At 37.3% G+C, this 17,046-nt stretch overlaps 2 protein-coding genes across 2 annotated transcripts; one reads left to right on the forward strand and one right to left on the reverse strand.

Moving 5' to 3' along the window:
* Positions 1–11,966: 11,966 nt before the first annotated feature.
* LOC130957825 (uncharacterized) lies at positions 11,967–12,698 on the forward strand. The gene has a single exon (XM_057884671.1). It carries the CDS (start codon positions 11,967–11,969, stop codon positions 12,696–12,698), a length of 732 nt encoding a protein of 243 aa, XP_057740654.1.
* Positions 12,699–12,743: 45 nt separating this feature from the next.
* LOC130957826 (B3 domain-containing transcription factor VRN1-like) lies at positions 12,744–16,759 on the reverse strand. Its single transcript, XM_057884672.1, has 8 exons — positions 16,747–16,759; positions 15,509–15,657; positions 14,559–15,075; positions 14,214–14,353; positions 13,869–14,121; positions 13,701–13,778; positions 13,198–13,346; positions 12,744–13,081 (listed from the first exon to the last, which is right to left on the reverse strand). The coding sequence occupies exons 1-8, from the start codon at positions 16,757–16,759 to the stop codon at positions 12,833–12,835; spliced, it is 1,548 nt and encodes a 515-aa protein (XP_057740655.1). The 3' UTR covers positions 12,744–12,832.
* Positions 16,760–17,046: the final 287 nt, after the last annotated feature.

Here is a 17,046-nt window from a genome sequence, read left to right on the forward strand (position 1 = left end):
TTGTTTTGTGAGTGGATAGGTTGGCTTGTAGATTCTAGCTTCGTATCTCTCCTCTTTAGGGGCCGTGTTTTTTGATTTTTCTTTTTCTTTTTTCCTTTTGTAGGTTTCTGCCACTTTTCTTTATAAAAAATGGCTTCCGTAGACGTTCTTTCTCAGAGGATTGATGTTACGGTCCTTGGGGAGGAACCGTTGGTCGATGCTGAGTTTATCACTCATCTTCGTACTCATCACAGGCTCTGTACTTCGGAGGAGGACGAGCCAAAATATGAACTGATAATCCTGGGTCCTGAAGACCGGGTCTGTTTTGGGAGAGTTAATGAGGCGGTCCCTCATTTTTTCTTCATGTATGAATGTATGATCACCCGTTTGGGTGTTTTTCTTCCTTTTTCGGATTTCGAGATATCTGTTTTGCACCACTGTAGAGTTGCCCCTACTCAACTTCACCCCAATTCTTGGGGTTTTTTGAAGATCTATCAGTTTATTAGCCACGCTCTGGACTTTCCGACCTCTTTGAGGATTTTCTTCTTTCTCTTTCATATGACTAAGCCCTTTAGTGGGCTAAACAACAAACAGCAGTGGGTATCCTTCCGAGCCATACAAGGTCGGAGGATTTTCACCCTTTTTGACGAATCTTTTCATGACTTCAAAAACTATTTTTTCAAAGTACAAGCTGTAGAGGGTCACCACCCCTTTTTCCTGGATGAGCATTCCTCCCCTCGCTTTCCCCTTTATTGGTTGCCGTCCTCCCCTCGTGAAAAGTATGGTCCAGATGACCTGGATGAGGTGGAGGCGGCCATTGTGGGGTTTTTCCGAGAAGCGTGGGGGAGGGCTCCATACTTGGATACCAGAAAAATCCTCCAGGGAACGCCGACTTTTGTTCAATCTCAATTAGGTAGTGCATGCATTCCTGATTTCCGAGTTGTTTCTACCGACTTGAATGTTGCCGACTTATAACTGTTGGTTGTTTTTCTTGTAGATATGGCAAGGAAGAATGCTCAGGAGGCTTACCAAAGGGTCCAGGAGGCTAAAGCGAAGTCCCGGGCTAGGTCCGGGGGTGCCAAAGCAGTCATCTCTCCTCCTCCTCCTCCTCCTCCTAGGAATGTGGGCACTCCCTCTCAACCCATTGTCATTTCTTCCTCAAGTTTGTCTCGACCACCCCCTTCTGCCCAAATTCTCTCCGAGCCAGAGAAGAAGAAGCGCAAGACTTCGGAGTCTGGCTCTTCTTTGGATGGGGGGTTAAGGCGGATGCTCTTGCATTCGTCCGAAAGAACATCTATCCTTATATAAGCATGGATGATGTTTCTGTCCGGAACCACCTCACCGCTCTGGCCGAGGAGAGTTTTAGGGCGGCGGGTGTTTGTGGCAAACTTTTGGACATTTTTGAGAAGACTCCCCTCAGCTCTTTGGGGGCATCCTCGAGGGTTGAGGAGTTGGAGGGGAGGCTTCTTATTTATGAAAAACATGAGAAGGAGTTGAAGGAGGAGAGAGATAAATTGAGGAAGGAGAGGGATCACCTTAAGGAGGAGGAGAGTAAGCTGCGGGCTCAATGTACTTTGGAGGCAAATCTGAGGAAAACAGCACAAGACAGCTACCACAGTTTATTTCAAGATATTGTGGCTGTGAGGAAGGACTTGCTGAATTCTCGAAACGCATACGCCGAGTTGGAGGACTCTATTGCTGATGGGGCCGAGGAGTCTTGGAGAATTTTCCTGGAACAAGTCAGAGTTATCGCTCCCGACTTGGATCTTTCTCCTTTGCATCCTGACAAGGTAGTTATCGATGGCGCCATCGTTGATCCTCCTGTCCCCGAGGTTGCTTCTGAGTCGGATCTGAAGACTCGGGGGCAGAGGATTATTGAGTCTCCAACTCGTTCCAAAGACGCTCCGAGTTCTTCCTCCGTTCCTTCAACTGGTCCTGGTGGCGCTCCTCCTGAGTCTGGCGGTGGTGATTCCTCTGCTCTTCTGAAAAGATAACTTTATTTTTTATGGCTATATGGGGGCTCGGCCTGTGAGTCCCCCCTTTTTTAAACTTATTTATATGTTGCTTGATGATGTTTGAACAATCTTTTTTGGCCTTTTAAGGCCGTTAACAAAATATTTTGTCGCGTGCCCTTAAGGGTCTAGATTAACAAAATAAATACCCTTTTTTGGATAAGGGTTTAAGTTACCTTGTGCGTGTATGCTTTTCTAATTTTCTGAATTCCCCTTGACTTTTTCTTGAAAACCTTTCGGCTTGTTTGTCTTTCGGACTTTTTCGTTTAAGGACTTTTTTGGGACATCCTTTAAACTCTTCCCTAGGTTTTCATATCTCTTTTTGTTATTCCTCGTACTCAACTTTTGCTTTAGCGAGTTCTCATGACTTAGGTTATTTTTGCGATGCGTTTTTCTTCTACTCGGTTCTACATCCCGATTTAAGGGTCGGTGTGTTTCCGAGCTTTCCTACTCGGTATGTTGTTCCGACTTGTGAGTCGGATTTGTTTCCGAGTTTTTACGATCGACTCATATAACCTCTTTACACCGACTTGTACCTCGTCGTTTTATCCTGACGACCATCTAGGTCGGTTCATGGGATTTTCACGTTTTGTCGAGCTTAAGTCGGCGCGTTTCGTAGAAAGACTTAGAAAAATAAAGAAGGATATTATAAGAGATATTATGGATGAAAAAGGTCTTTATTAATTGGGGAGGTACCTTCTTTTGCTACTAAGGGTCTTGATAGCCTATTTTTCCCTTAGTCTCTACTATGATGCCTCGTTAAAAACCCTTCTCCAGAAAAAACCCTTTTTTGGGAAAAAATCATGAAGTTGGGAAAAGAGTACATCAGGGAGTAGAGTTCGCTTTTAACTGTAGTACCTTTTCATATTACAAGCATGCCATGACCTTGGTAGCTCAGTGCCATTTAGGTCGGTTACTTTATAATAACCTTTTCCTAAGACTTCCTTGACTTTGTATGGTCCCTTCCAATTTGCGGCGAGCTTTCCTTCTCCCGATTTGTTGACTCCAATGTCATTTCTGATTAGGACCAAGTCATCTGTAGCAAATGTTCTTCGAATGACTTTCTTGTTGTACCTTGTAGTCATTCTTTGCTTCAGCGCAGCTTCTCTTATCTGGGCGCCTTCTCGGACTTCGGGGAGCAAGTCGAGCTCCTCTTTGTATCCCCGTATATTTCCGACCTCGTCGTGGAGAATTACCCTTGGGCTTTGCTCATTGATTTCTATTGGAATCATGGCTTCTACACCGTAGACTAGTCGGAAGGGTGTTTCTCCCGTGGCGGATTGGGGTGTTGTTCTGTAGGCCCATAGCACTTGAGGGAGCTCTTCAGCCCAAGCTCCTTTTGCTTCTTGCAATCTCTTCTTTAGTCCTGCCAATATGACTTTGTTAGCTGCCTCAGCTTGCCCATTGGCTTGTGGATGTTCCACCGAGGTGAACTGGTGCTTGATTTTTAGACTGGCTACTAGATTTCTGAAGGTGGCATCGGTAAATTGGGTTCCATTATCTGTAGTGATGGAATAAGGTATTCCATACCTTGTGATGATGTTTTTGTAAAGGAACCTGCGACTTTTTTGAGCGGTGATAGTAGCTAATGGTTCTGCTTCTATCCACTTTGTGAAGTAATCTATTCCCACAATCAAGTATTTGACTTGTCCTGGTGCTTGGGGAAAAGGACCTAACAAATCCATTCCCCATTTTGCAAAGGGCCAGGGAGAAGTGATACTGATGAGCTCTTCTGGCGGAGCCACGTGGAAATTTGCATGCATCTGACATGGTTGACATTTTTTCACAAATTCTGTGGCATCTTTCTGCAAGGTTGGCCAGTAGAATCCAGCTCGGATTACTTTTCTGGCTAATGACCTTGCTCCGAGATGATTTCCGCAGATCCCGCTATGTACTTCCTCCAACACCTCGGCGGTTCTTGAGGTCGGTACGCATTTTAACAATGGTGTTGATATCCCTCTTCGGTAGAGGACATTTCTTACCAAAGTGTAATGCTGTGCTTCCCTTCGGATTCTTTTGGCTTCCTTTTCCTCCTTAGGGAGGATGTCGAATTTCAAGTATTCGACTAAGGGATCCATCCATCCGAGGTTTAACTCGACTACCTCAAGTACCTCTTGCCTATCTTCTGTTTTGGATACCGAGGGCTCTTGGAGGGTTTCTTGAATCAGGCTTCTGTTGTTTCCTCCTGGTTTGGTACTTGCTAACTTGGATAGGGCATCCGCTCTGCTATTTAGATCCCGAGTTATGTGTTTGACTTCGGTTTCCGCAAAGTGCCCAAGATGCTCCAAGGTTTTTTCTAAGTACCTTTTCATATTGGGGTCCTTTGCCTGATACTCTCCGCTTATTTGGGAGGTCACCACCTGTGAGTCGCTGTATATTACCACCTTTGTAGCACCAACTTCTTCTGCTAACTTTAATCCGGCGATCAAGGCTTCGTATTCTGCCTGATTGTTTGAAGCCGGAAATTCAAATTTTAAGGAGACCTCTATCTGGGTTCCTTTTCCATCTATCAATATTTTGCCTGCGCTGCTCCCTGTCTTGTTGGAGGATCCGTCTACATAGAGTTCCCATGTAGTCGGCTTTTCCTCTTGTTCTCCTGCATATTCTGCAACGAAGTCGGCGAGGCATTGGGCTTTAATTGCTGTCCGAGTTTCATATCTCAAATCAAACTCGGAGAGCTCTATCGCCCATTGAACCATTCTCCCTGCAACATCCGTCTTTTGGAGGATCTGCTTCACGGGTTGGTTCGTACGGACTCTTATTGTGTGAGCTTGAAAGTAAGGTCGTAGCCTTCGTGAGGCTATCACTAAGGAGTAGGCAAACTTTTCTAGTTTGTGGTACCTTAGTTCAGGGCCTTGCAGGACCTTGCTGATGAAATAGACCGGGTGTTGTCCGACCTCGTCTTCTTTGATCAGGGCTGATGAGACAGCCCTGTTTGCTACGGATAGGTATAGGACGAGGTCTTTTCCCGGTATTGGTCGGGTTAAGATAGGAGGTTGGCTTAAGAATTTTTTGAACTCTTGGAACGCCTCCTCGCATTCCGGAGTCCATTCGAATTGGCATCCCTTCCTTAATAGGGAAAATAGTGGAAGGGATTTTAGTGCCGATCCTGCCATAAATCTGGAAAGGGCTGCAAGTCGGCCGTTGAGCTGTTGAACCTCTCTCAAACAAGTCGGGCTTTTCATTTCTAGGATGGCTCTGCATTTATCGGGATTGGCCTCAATCCCTCTTTGTGTTAGCATGAATCCTAGAAATTTTCCTGCTTCAACCGCGAAGGCGCATTTTGCAGGATTTAGTCTCATCCCATGCAACCTTATGGTGTCAAAGACTTGTGAGAGGTCGGTCAAGAGGTCGACTTCTTCCTTGGTCTTTACTAGCATGTCGTCGACGTATACCTCCATCAGGCTCCCTAGGTGGGGGGAAACACTTTATTCATCAACCGTTGGTATGTGGCTCCTGCATTCTTTAATCCGAATGGCATGACCACATAGCAATAGTTTGCCCTCGGTGTGATGAAAGATGTTTTCTCTTGGTCGGACTCGTACATCGGGATTTGGTTATATCCCGAGTAGGCGTCCATGAATGATAAGTATTGGTACCCCGAGCTGGAGTCCACCAGGGTATCAATACTCGGTAGGGGATAAGGGTCCTTAGGACATGCCTTATTCAAGTCGGTATAGTCGACGCACATTCTCCATTTACCATTCTGTTTTTTGACTAGCACTACATTGGCTAGCCACGTTGGGTATTTGACCTCTCTAATAAAGCCGGCTTCCAGGAGCGCCTGCACTTGCTCTTCTACTATTAGGGCTCGTTCCGGGCCGAGCTTGCGTCTTCTTTGTTGTACAGGTCGGGACCCTGGGTAAACCGAGAGTCTGTGGGACATGAGCTCGGGATCAATCCCGGGCATGTCGGAAGCCTTCCATGCGAAGAGGTCAGAATTAGCTCTTAGGAGTTCGCCCAACTTTTGTTTCAGGGTTTCCCCTAGGTTGGCTCCTATGTAAGTATTTTTTCCTTCCTCTTCACCGACTTGTATCTCCTCGGTTTTTCCTCCCGGTTGGGGTCGCAGTTCTTCTCTGGTCCTTGTGCCGCCTAGCTCTATGGTGTGGACTTCTTTGCCCTTTCCTCTCAAATTTAGGCTTTCATTATAGCACTTCCTCGCCAATTTTTGATCTCCTCTTACCGTTGCTATTCCCGCTGAAGTCGGGAATTTCATGCAAAGGTGGGGAGTGGATACCACTGCTCCGAGGCGATTAAGGGTAGTCCTGCCAATTAAGGCATTATAGGCTGATCCTTCATCGATGACTATAAAGTCTATGCTCAGAGTCCTTGATTTTTCCCCTCTTCCAAAAGTGGTGTGAAGGGGCAAGAATCCCAGTGGTTTCATTGGCGTATCCCCTAATCCATATAAGGTATCGGGATAGGCTCTCAACTCTTTTTCATCTAACCCTAGCTTGTCAAAGGCGGGCTTAAAAAGAATGTCCGCCGAGCTTCCTTGGTCTACTAGGGTTCTGTGGAGATGGGCATTGGCTAGGATCATAGTTATCACCACGGGATCATCATGCCCGGGAATTATCCCTTGCCCATCTTCTTTTGTGAATGAGATAGTGGGGAAGTCGGGTGTCTCTTCCTCGACTTGATAGACTCTTTTGAGATGTCTTTTGCGAGAGGATTTAGTGAGGCCCCCTCCCGCAAATCCTCCCGAGATCATATGAATATGTCTCTCTGGAGTCTGCGGTGGTGGATCTCTTCTATCCATATCATCTCGCTTTCTTTTCCCGTGAGTGTCCGACCTTTCCATGAGATATCTATCAAGCCGACCTTCTCTAGCCAGCTTTTCTATCACATTTTTGAGGTCGTAACAATCGTTGGTGGAGTGACCATATATTTTATGGTACTCGCAGTAGTCGCTGCGGCTTCTCCCTTTTTTGTTTTTAATAGGTCTAGGGGGTGGCAGCCTTTCAGTGTGACAAATCTCTCTGTATACATCCACTATAGAAGTTTTGAGAGGAGTATAAGAGTGATATTTTCTGGGCCTCTCGAGACCGAGTTCTTCCTTCTTCTTGACTTCCCTTTCCCTCTCCTTAGATGAGGGAGGGGGTCCAGGTCGCCAACTCAGGTCTCTTAATTTCGCATTCTCTTCCATGTTGATGTACTTTTCGGCCCTTTCTTGTACATCACTTAGAGAAACGGGGTGCCTTTTAGATATGGACTGTGAGAAGGGACCTTCTCTGAGCCCATTGACTAGCCCCATTATGACTGCCTCTGTGGGCAGGTCTTGGATCTCCAAACATGCCTTATTGAACCTTTCCATATAGGCTCGCAAAGACTCTCCGACCTCCTGTTTTACTCCCAGGAGGCTCGGTGCATGTTTCACCTTATCTTTCTGAATTGAGAACCTCATCAAAAACTTCCTTGAGAGGTCTTCAAAGCTTGTGATTGATCTTGGTGGGAGGCTATCGAACCACTTCATTGCCGCTTTCGATAAAGTGGTCGGGAAAGCTTTGCATCTCGTAGCGTCGGAGGCATCAGCTAGATACATCCGACTTTTGAAGTTGCTTAGATGATGCTTTGGGTCTGTGGTCCCATCATAGAGGTCCATATCAGGGCTTTTGAAGTTTCTCGGAACTTTTGCCCTCATTATGTCCTCGCTGAAAGGATCCTCTCCACCCGGGAGTTGATCTTCCTGATCGTCGCGAGAGTTGTGACCCTTGAGGGAGGATTCTAGCTGTAAGAGTTTTCTTTCTAACTCTTTTCGCCGCTCCATCTCCTCTTTAAGGTACCTTTCAGTTTCCTTCTGTTTCTCCCGCTCTTGCTCCAACTGTTCCAGGCGGCTATGGACTAATCCCATTAATTCAGCTACGAGGGATGGTCCGCCTTTTTCTGATTCGCACCCATCTGAGGAATTTACCTTCGGATTTTTCACTCCGGAGGTACCCTCTCTGTGTTGATTGTTATCTTCCTGGTGTTGGGCCAGGTCTTCATTGTCATTGCCCATGTCTAGATTCTCTTGTTCAGAATCTGTTTCCACATGGCCTTCTTCGTGGGATCTGTCCGCCATCGATGGATGATCTCTCGGGTCCCCGGCAACGGCGCCAATGTTACGGTGGGTAACCGGAGATTAATAAAATGGATGACGTTTGGCGGCCCAAGTGTATGAAGGAGGAAAACTCCGGATGGATCTGCAACTCGGGAGGCTCCGTCCGACTTGCGCGCGTGAGTGAATGGGGGGTGGTACCTGCAAAGACACTCCGATGCCTAAGTTAGCAAGAGTGTAAGCAGGTCTAGAGAGTATTGGACTTAGAGATACCTGAGGGGGTCAGTGTATTTGTAGTGGTGAACCAATAACCACCGTTGGAGTAGTACCGTATCTTTAGGGTGTTAACCGTCCCTATTATCTTGGGGAGGTTAAGATATGGCTTTACGAAGCGGTTAGAGAGATTTTAGGGGCGGTTACTCATTTGAATGAGTGTTTATCTGCCAACTAATCCCACATCCGACTTCTTTGTACCAAGTCATGGTTGATACCGACTACTTACGTGGAGGTCGGTACTTAGCTAGGCTTAATCCTTCAGATTAGGCCTTTTAGTTGGACCTGGACCTTTGATATTGGGCCAGGGTATGAACAAAAATAATACTACAGAAACTTATAATAGGTTTGGATTATAGACTCTGAAACTGTACCATCCAAATTGTGTTTATTTGAATTTATTTTGTTTGATGTCCACATTTTTTCAATATATTAAACAGTAACACATTCCAAGAAAAGCATAGATGAATAATCATTATATTATACCCTGAACCACATACTTATAACATAGTTTGGCTAGATCTTTTTTATTTTTTTCTTGCTTATGTTTTATGCATCTTATTTCAGTTCAATATGTTATCACTTTATATTTATTTTTTATGATTGTTGTATTTTATTAAATCTGTCACCAATACTAAGAATGAAAATAAAGAAAAAAGTGTAGTTTAGGAAAATGTAAAATAAAATGGAATTCTGATTTTATGTGAGTTCGTAATATTTATAAAAATATTAGTATAATACTAATAGAATTGGGAGCAAAAAAGATATTATATTTTTTTTATAAAATTTACTTACATTCAATAAATAGTTGTAGATAGTAATATCTTTAAATACCAGTTGGAATATAAATTTATTTTTTATTTAGAATTAAATGTAGAATATAAACTACTCTTAAATGAGTATATATTCTGTGCATAACAGAAGTAGTATTCTAGAATATAGAAGAATAATATTATTTGGTTACGAATGTGAATTCTAGAGAGATTTATTGGCTTTTAAAAGTTTATTTAACTAATATTTTATTTATTTTATTTTTTTAATTTATTTTGATATTGTATCTTAAAACTAGGAAGATATAGGTGTCCTGAAAATGTGATTTGATGATTTTCTGTATAACAGTTGTGAAAATTTAATTTATATATATATATATATATATATATATATATATATATATATATATATTGTGAATTCTGTCAAATAGACAAAGAGATTCAAGAGATAAGATTGGATCATAATAAAATTCTTTGCTTTTCACTAATTTACTATTTTTTTTCTCTAATTATTATTTTTTGTTATTAATAATGATTTGTTTTCAAGAATGAAAAAATAATATTTGATCTTATATATAATTGATTTTTATTTTTTATTTTTTTTATTTTAAGATTTGTGTAGTTGATGATGGAGGTGTATATTATCACTTACTTTTTAAGGAGTACTTTTGTCTTTTTTATTTTTAGATATTGTATAACTTTTTTTATGAAAGAATTAAACCAATAAATAAAACTGTATTAACTGTTATCATGGCAAATAATAATTCAAATATTATTTTACAATATAAATCAAACATGATTTTTGAGATGGTATCTTTTTGTTAAGCGCAAAAAGAGAAAATGAATTGTATTTGAGTATTATGAAAATAATTTTGCAATCTGTGTTTTACATTAGTTAGATAAAAGAAATCACTTAAAATATAGATTTTTAAGTTACAGATTTACGTAATTACATAAATAATGAGACATGTTGAACTTAATTTTTTTGTTTTTGATTTAATGTGTTTTGAATTTAACTATAAACCAATTTTTAGAATTTTGAATATTTTGTGAATGACACTATAGTATAGATAAATTCATTATTTTTTTTAAATGGCATTTATCTTTGTATACTTAATAGAAAATTTACATAATTAATAGATTTTAACTAAAAATATATATAAAGCATTAATAAAACAGGAAGCCAAAAATATATTTATGCTTCTTACATTAATTCTAAAAATTTTATATAAAGAAAAAGGTATTATTTACTTGGTTTTACAAATAAATTTATTGATTTGGATAATAAAATTATCCATTGTTTTTTTTAAATTAGGTTAGTTTAAATATAAATTGGTTGCTACACCTTGTTATTTTTCAAAATTGACATTGTGAAATATTACATAAAATTTGTTTTTTAAAAGATACATTACATAGGAATTTTTCAAAATAAATTTTAAATTAAAAATTAGAATTATATTTTTTATTTATTATATTTTTTTAAAATGATATGAGTGCTAAAAATATGTGTTTTTACTCTTTACAAATATATATACACTTAAATGTTATATGTTTGGTAAAACAACATGCGGATCGCGTGGCATTTACCTAGTAGTATATATGCACCAAATATGCATGCAGATGTTATATTGAGTAATTTTTTTTTTTTTTTTTGGTAAAGTTATATTGAGTAGTTATTCCACGATATCTTAATTTCTATATTTATTATTCTTTGCCAAAGCCCAAACTCAATTGACATAATAATGTTAGGAGATGATGCGCGTAAAATACACATGTTTTAATTTTTATAAAAAAGTAAACTTATCTATTAATATTTATATTTAAATAATAATTAGACATAAAATTTGTTGTCGTCATAAAATTATCTAATATCATTAAAGTTGAATTCAAATTCTTGATATCTATTTAAAGTGAACTAACGGATAAATCTATTCAAATTAATTAACTTATTTGACTACTTTTATCTTTGTAGACTTGACTTAAACTTTAAATAATTAGATACCAATTTACAGTTACGATAAAATTGGTCTAGATAATCATTCTAACAAAATTATGTTTGGGAATGGATCCTCTCCAGTGAAAAAAAAAACTGGATGATGTGCAGTGTTTAATCTAACCATTCATCACTCTCTCTCTCTTATTTATTTCTGGTCCCACTTAGAGAATCAAAGGTAAAAGATTACACTGTATTCTGTCAAGTGTTCAAAAAACTGGAGAGGATCCATTTCCATTATGTTTGCAAAAGATACACCAACTTAATTGTTAAGGCATGACTTATAAATCTAATTTATCTAGTTAATAATTATAAAATTATCTAATTTCATTAAATTTGAATTCAAATTCTTGATATCTATTTAAAGTGAACTAACGGATAAATCAATTCAAATTAATTAACTTATTTGACTATTTTTATCTTTGTAGACTTGAATTAAACTTTAAATAATTAGATACCAATTTACGGTTACGATAAAATTGGTCTAAATAATCATCCTAACAAAATTATATTTGCAAAAGATACACCAACTTAATTGTTAAGGCATGACTTATAAATCTAATTTATCTAGTTAATGTATTATTTATTACTATGACCTGTTTTGTATAAATAATAACATATATAACTAAATATAACTAATCTTATTCCATTCATTTTATCTTTTTAAATTGAAATTTAAAAAGTTGTTACAAACGGTTCTAAAATTCAAATTTTAAGTTCAAATTTTAAATCAAGTACTTTAAATTAGACATATTTATTCTCCAAAAACTCAAAGATAGAAATTCAGATAACGCTCTCAGTTATCAACTTCACCTGAAGTGGTACCTGAGTTTTCATCAAACTCAAAACCATAAAAAAAAAATTCATAGAAAACTCAAGAACAATCAAAGAATTCCAAAACAATGGAGAAGAAGGATAACAAGAGAAAAGATCAACCTTCATCAGCCTCCACCAACTACCGCCGCCGCAACGTGAAACCAAAGCTTTCGGCAGTTACTCCTCCCAATCCAGAGCCTCAACATCAAGAAATCAGAGAATTGCAGACACTCTCTCTCTTTCCTACCGAACCTTCATCTTCTTCCAATCATTCACAAGTTCCAGAGTTTTCATCGCCACCACAACCACCACTGGCACCGGCCGTCATCGACGACCTCGACATAGTCATCACTCCTCCCTTTCCATGGGCCACTGATCGTCCGGCGAAAATCCACACACTCCAATATCTCAACCAAAACAAGATCTTAACAATCACCGGAGACGTTCAATGTGGAAGCTGTCACAAAAAATTCGAAATGGAGTTTGATTTAAAACAAAAGGCTGCAGAGCATCGAAAGTTCTTGAAGGATCATAGAGATTCCTTGCATAATAGATGTCCAAAAGAGTGGATGAACCCGAATCCGATTGCATGCAAATTCTGCGGCCAAGAAAAATGTGTGAAGCCTGTTATTGGAAGCTGGAAGGAACACTCCATTAATTGGTTGTTTCTTTGGTTGGGTCAGTTCATAGGGTTCTGCACTTTAGAAGATTTGAGGTATTTTTGCAAGTACAATAAATTGCATAGAACTGCAGCCAAAGATCGTCTTGTTTTCAACGCTTACACTGAAATCTTCAAACAACTCATTCGAGCCGATTAGAAATCATAGTAGCATGACATGTCAAATTCACTCTAGACATTAATATATTACACTAAGAGTTCAAGTTTTACTAACTGCAGTGCAAAGTAGTTTCAGATTCACAAGATTATTGAGAGTAGTTCCAAATAGGTTGCCTAAGAGTGGCACCTAAACAAGTGAACATCAAACACTGCATCTTCTTTGTTGATTAGCTCAAAGATACAAACATCTCCTGCTTTCAATCTACTTCCTCTACAAAATAGGCTCCAACCATTCGATAATGTGATTGGACTTCTGTATCTTGTGTAACGCAGCAACTTTATATGCCACCGTGTCTCTCCAAACTTGAATGTCACAATATGAGTCTTTTTGAGGTAATTTCTGATGAAGAAAGCTGGTATACTCTGCATCAAGTTATATGTATAACCATGAGATCATAGCCTATGATAAGCTTGAGTGATAAGAATTATTAAGAGATAAATAATGTATCTGATTTATTGCTTAATTATGTTAAACTTACCGGTCTGCGTTGCCTCAGAAAACTCGGCTTTATAATGACCATGAAAAATGGATTTTCTGAGGTGAATTTCTTAGCTTCTTTCAGGGCTTCTTCATTTGGCTCAAAGCCGGGAGGAGTCGCCAATGAAGTTTCTTGTGTTTCCTTTTTTACTGCAGCATGCAAACAAATTCACATAATTTTAGAATGCACTCAGTAGCAACTAATTACACTATTGTTTTTTGTAAAGAAGTTTTTGCAATAATTATGGAAATAGTTGAAATACTTTTAATGTCACAACCCCAGGGGAAAAAAGAATCTTCTTGTCACAAACTATCAATGCTAAAGGCCTCAGCAATTACATGAAAAAATTGAGATAATATTGATCCACAAGATTGTGTAAATGCACAAATGGTATAAAGAGTCAAAACTTTTTTTCCCCTTAACAATTGGGCACTTATGGTTTTTGTGAGTAATAAGATCTTGCTTGCAATTGGCCACACAGCATAAATTTGTCCTGAATTTACCTTTAATCATAATGTCACTCTTGCTTTCAACATAATTGACTTTCGCTGGTTCTAAACAATTGACTCTGTCTCCTTCAACTGTTCATAAAGAATAAAAAAGCAACCATTACAATGCAGAAGCAGAACAATTTGGGACTCTTTCACTGAAATACCAACTAGAATAATTACCTTGTGATAGCGGAAGTTCCTCTTCTTCAATTCGAGTTATGGATACCTTAAAATAAAGGTCTTTGGGATTCGTGAGCTCAAAAACACAAATGTCCCCTACATTCAAACTATTGTCTTTTGCAAATCTCTTCCATCCAGAACTGAATTTGCCAAAACTGTAAGTAACAGCCCATGTTCTCCCCCCATCATGGACCTCAAGGATGGCTGTTGCTTGCTTCTTCAAATATTTTGCTGTGAATTTGGAAGGGATATTCTGGTGGTTCTTTTGGAAGTTAGAAAATCTATGGACCAAAAAATGTATGTGAAAAAATATCATAACAGATGCAAAAAATGAAGAAAGCTCACCATTGAGTAACTGTTAGCATAGGAAGGTTTCATGATAACCATGAAAGAGGGGTTTTGCTTAGATTTGGAAGTTGTAGCTTTGTTTAAGGTTTGCTTTAACCGTTCCACTCTTGGACATGGAGTGCTACCACCTATATCCTCTGAAAATTTGAACATGGGTTTGTTGTCATGAAAACTTGACTATTATGTCCTCTATGTTTGCAACAAATTTGTGGACAGAAAGAACAATGACAGAAACATAACTCTTCTGCGTTGTCTCTACTCCTGTCTCTATATTTTCTTTATCGATCCACTTACCAAACACAGCTAAAGATCCCTATTAAATACACAAAATGAAAAACATACCATCCAATTCTTTCTTAATAGATGCAAATGTTGACTTGTCAAAGCTTGTTCCTTGACACTCATTACCATTAATTTGGTGAATAAGAGGCAAGTTTTGCAAACTGCAGCTTGTTCTAACTTCTCTAGTTGTGTTTGATGGTTGAGGATAAGACATTGGTGATTTCATTCTATTGTTTTGGCTTTGAGGCATATCATCGAACACTTGATCTGCCTCATGATTGATCTGTTCAATGTTTTCATTTTCTTGTTGAATGACATGGAAAGGATAATCTATTTCAAGGCCACTCACTTCACATATTTGTACCTCAAATTGAGAAGTGTTTTTGTACTCAAAAAACAGCAAATGCCCATGATCTAGAGAGTAATACATAGCAAACTCATTCCAACCATGTTCAAGAAAAATCCCATCATCATGCTTAGTCCATTCTACTTTCCATTCGGTTCCGTCCGGAGGCTTAAGAAACACTGGGTTTGATAGGCCATCACCATATTTCCTAGTGAAACTGGTTGGGATCTTCTGCAAATATTCATAACAGAAAATTGAAAACTTAATCACTGATATAATTTAACTAAGTCATTAGCTACTATATCAAAACAAGTTCAAAGCATTGGAAAGGATAAAATAATGTGTATTTTCACGTTTCAGAACAATGCATGCAAATGCAAGATATAAATTGAACTAATAAATGATGTGGAATTATCAAACACACTTCAAAATTGTACTAATAACTTTAACAGAAATACCCACTATATTAATCTTCTACTAATGCACATCAAAATCATGTTCAACCCAAATAATTTACAACAATTAGGATTTTAAATAACAAAAGTAGCTATATAGTAAACATTTGTGTGAGTTTGTAACTGTCCTGTTCATTGGCAAGAGTTTCTTCCAGATACTGAAAACCCTAAAGAAAATTGAAGATGCTGAGCTAATTAAGAATGCTTACAAGTTTTCCATCTTCAAGAGTTGTTGAAAGTATGATCTTGAAGAAAAGGACTGCATTGGAATTATTCATGGATGGTGGTGTGGCTTGATCTTCCTCATTCATTTTCCTAAGCTTTTCAGGCTCACCAATGTTGTAGTGAAGTATGGACACTGTTTAGATTAGTCAAAACCAATAATTAAATTCAACCATTATATTGGTACACCAAATTCAACTATTAAATTAAATTTTAATATAAAAAATATATTAAAAATAAATTAAATAATATATATTTATATATAAATATATAGTAATTAATTTTTGTAATTAATTTTAATATAAAAATAATATTTTTGCATAAATTATATTGGTGAAAATTCAGGTGTAGTCGATTTCACGTGAAGTTGATAGTCGAGAGCCATTAGATGAAAATTTAGTTAAATCAGTCAAATCATCTAACGGCTCTCAGTTATCAACTTCACGTGAAATCGACTGCACCTGGGTTTCCACCAATTATATTAGATTCTTTCTAAATTAATATGCATTAATTATTTTATAAAAAATATTATTTATATATTAAAATTAACTACTAAATTAATTATTAATATGTAATTTAATTTATTTTTAATGTATATTTATATTTTAATATTTATTTTGTATTAATAATTAATTTTGATGACTGATATTAATATATACATAACATAATTTTTATTTTATTAATTAATTAAATGTCATAATTATTTATATAATTTAATATATTAAATTAAAAAATATTCTAAAGATTTTTTTTCATTGACAAACAGCGTAAAATTTTGGCTAATTTTTTTTATATAAAAAAATATTGATATTTTTATTAAAAATAAAATTATTTGGTATTATTACAGGTAAATTTTGTAGATAAAAAGTATGCGTGTTACACGTTGTTGCAACACCCACAGAATGTATGTTGAACTCGTGTCATCACTCTAACAATACAACATGTATCATCATCTTGGTAACACGCATCTTGCGTGTTGGATATTAAAAATACATATTGAATACTTTTCTTATATATTCACAATATTGTAATACATTTCAAATATCTATATTCAACTAAATCACCATTTTTATCTCCATATTAAAAATAATATCTGTAAAATTCTTGTTTCACTCTTATAAACAATTTTATTTTAGTTTATTTGGTTCTCATTTATGAGGAGAAAAAGTGGAGTCATGCTGATTACTGAATGGTGATTTGGTGAATATTCCAAATTTGAAATTACCAATATAACCCATTTCAAGTCTTATCAACAGTAAACGACAAAACCCACGACAGTCATTGTAGTCAACGCTAGTTTCAATGCATGCATGAACATAAATATATCTTTTTCCCCCCTACTTTTAACAAAGTGAACTTAAGGGTGTAAGTGTAATTACAAATTACCTTTTAGTTAAATAAATAATTATATGTTCTTCTTTTCTAATAACTCCACTTTTGACAATAGTTTCTTTTCTCCAATAATATTTTTAGTTGTACAAAGTAACATAAAATTCCAAAACTTATATATCAAATAATCTTTTAC

The sequence above is a fragment of the Arachis stenosperma genome, chromosome 10 (genome assembly GCF_014773155.1).
Source record: "Arachis stenosperma cultivar V10309 chromosome 10, arast.V10309.gnm1.PFL2, whole genome shotgun sequence".
Lineage (NCBI taxonomy): Eukaryota > Viridiplantae > Streptophyta > Magnoliopsida > Fabales > Fabaceae > Arachis > Arachis stenosperma.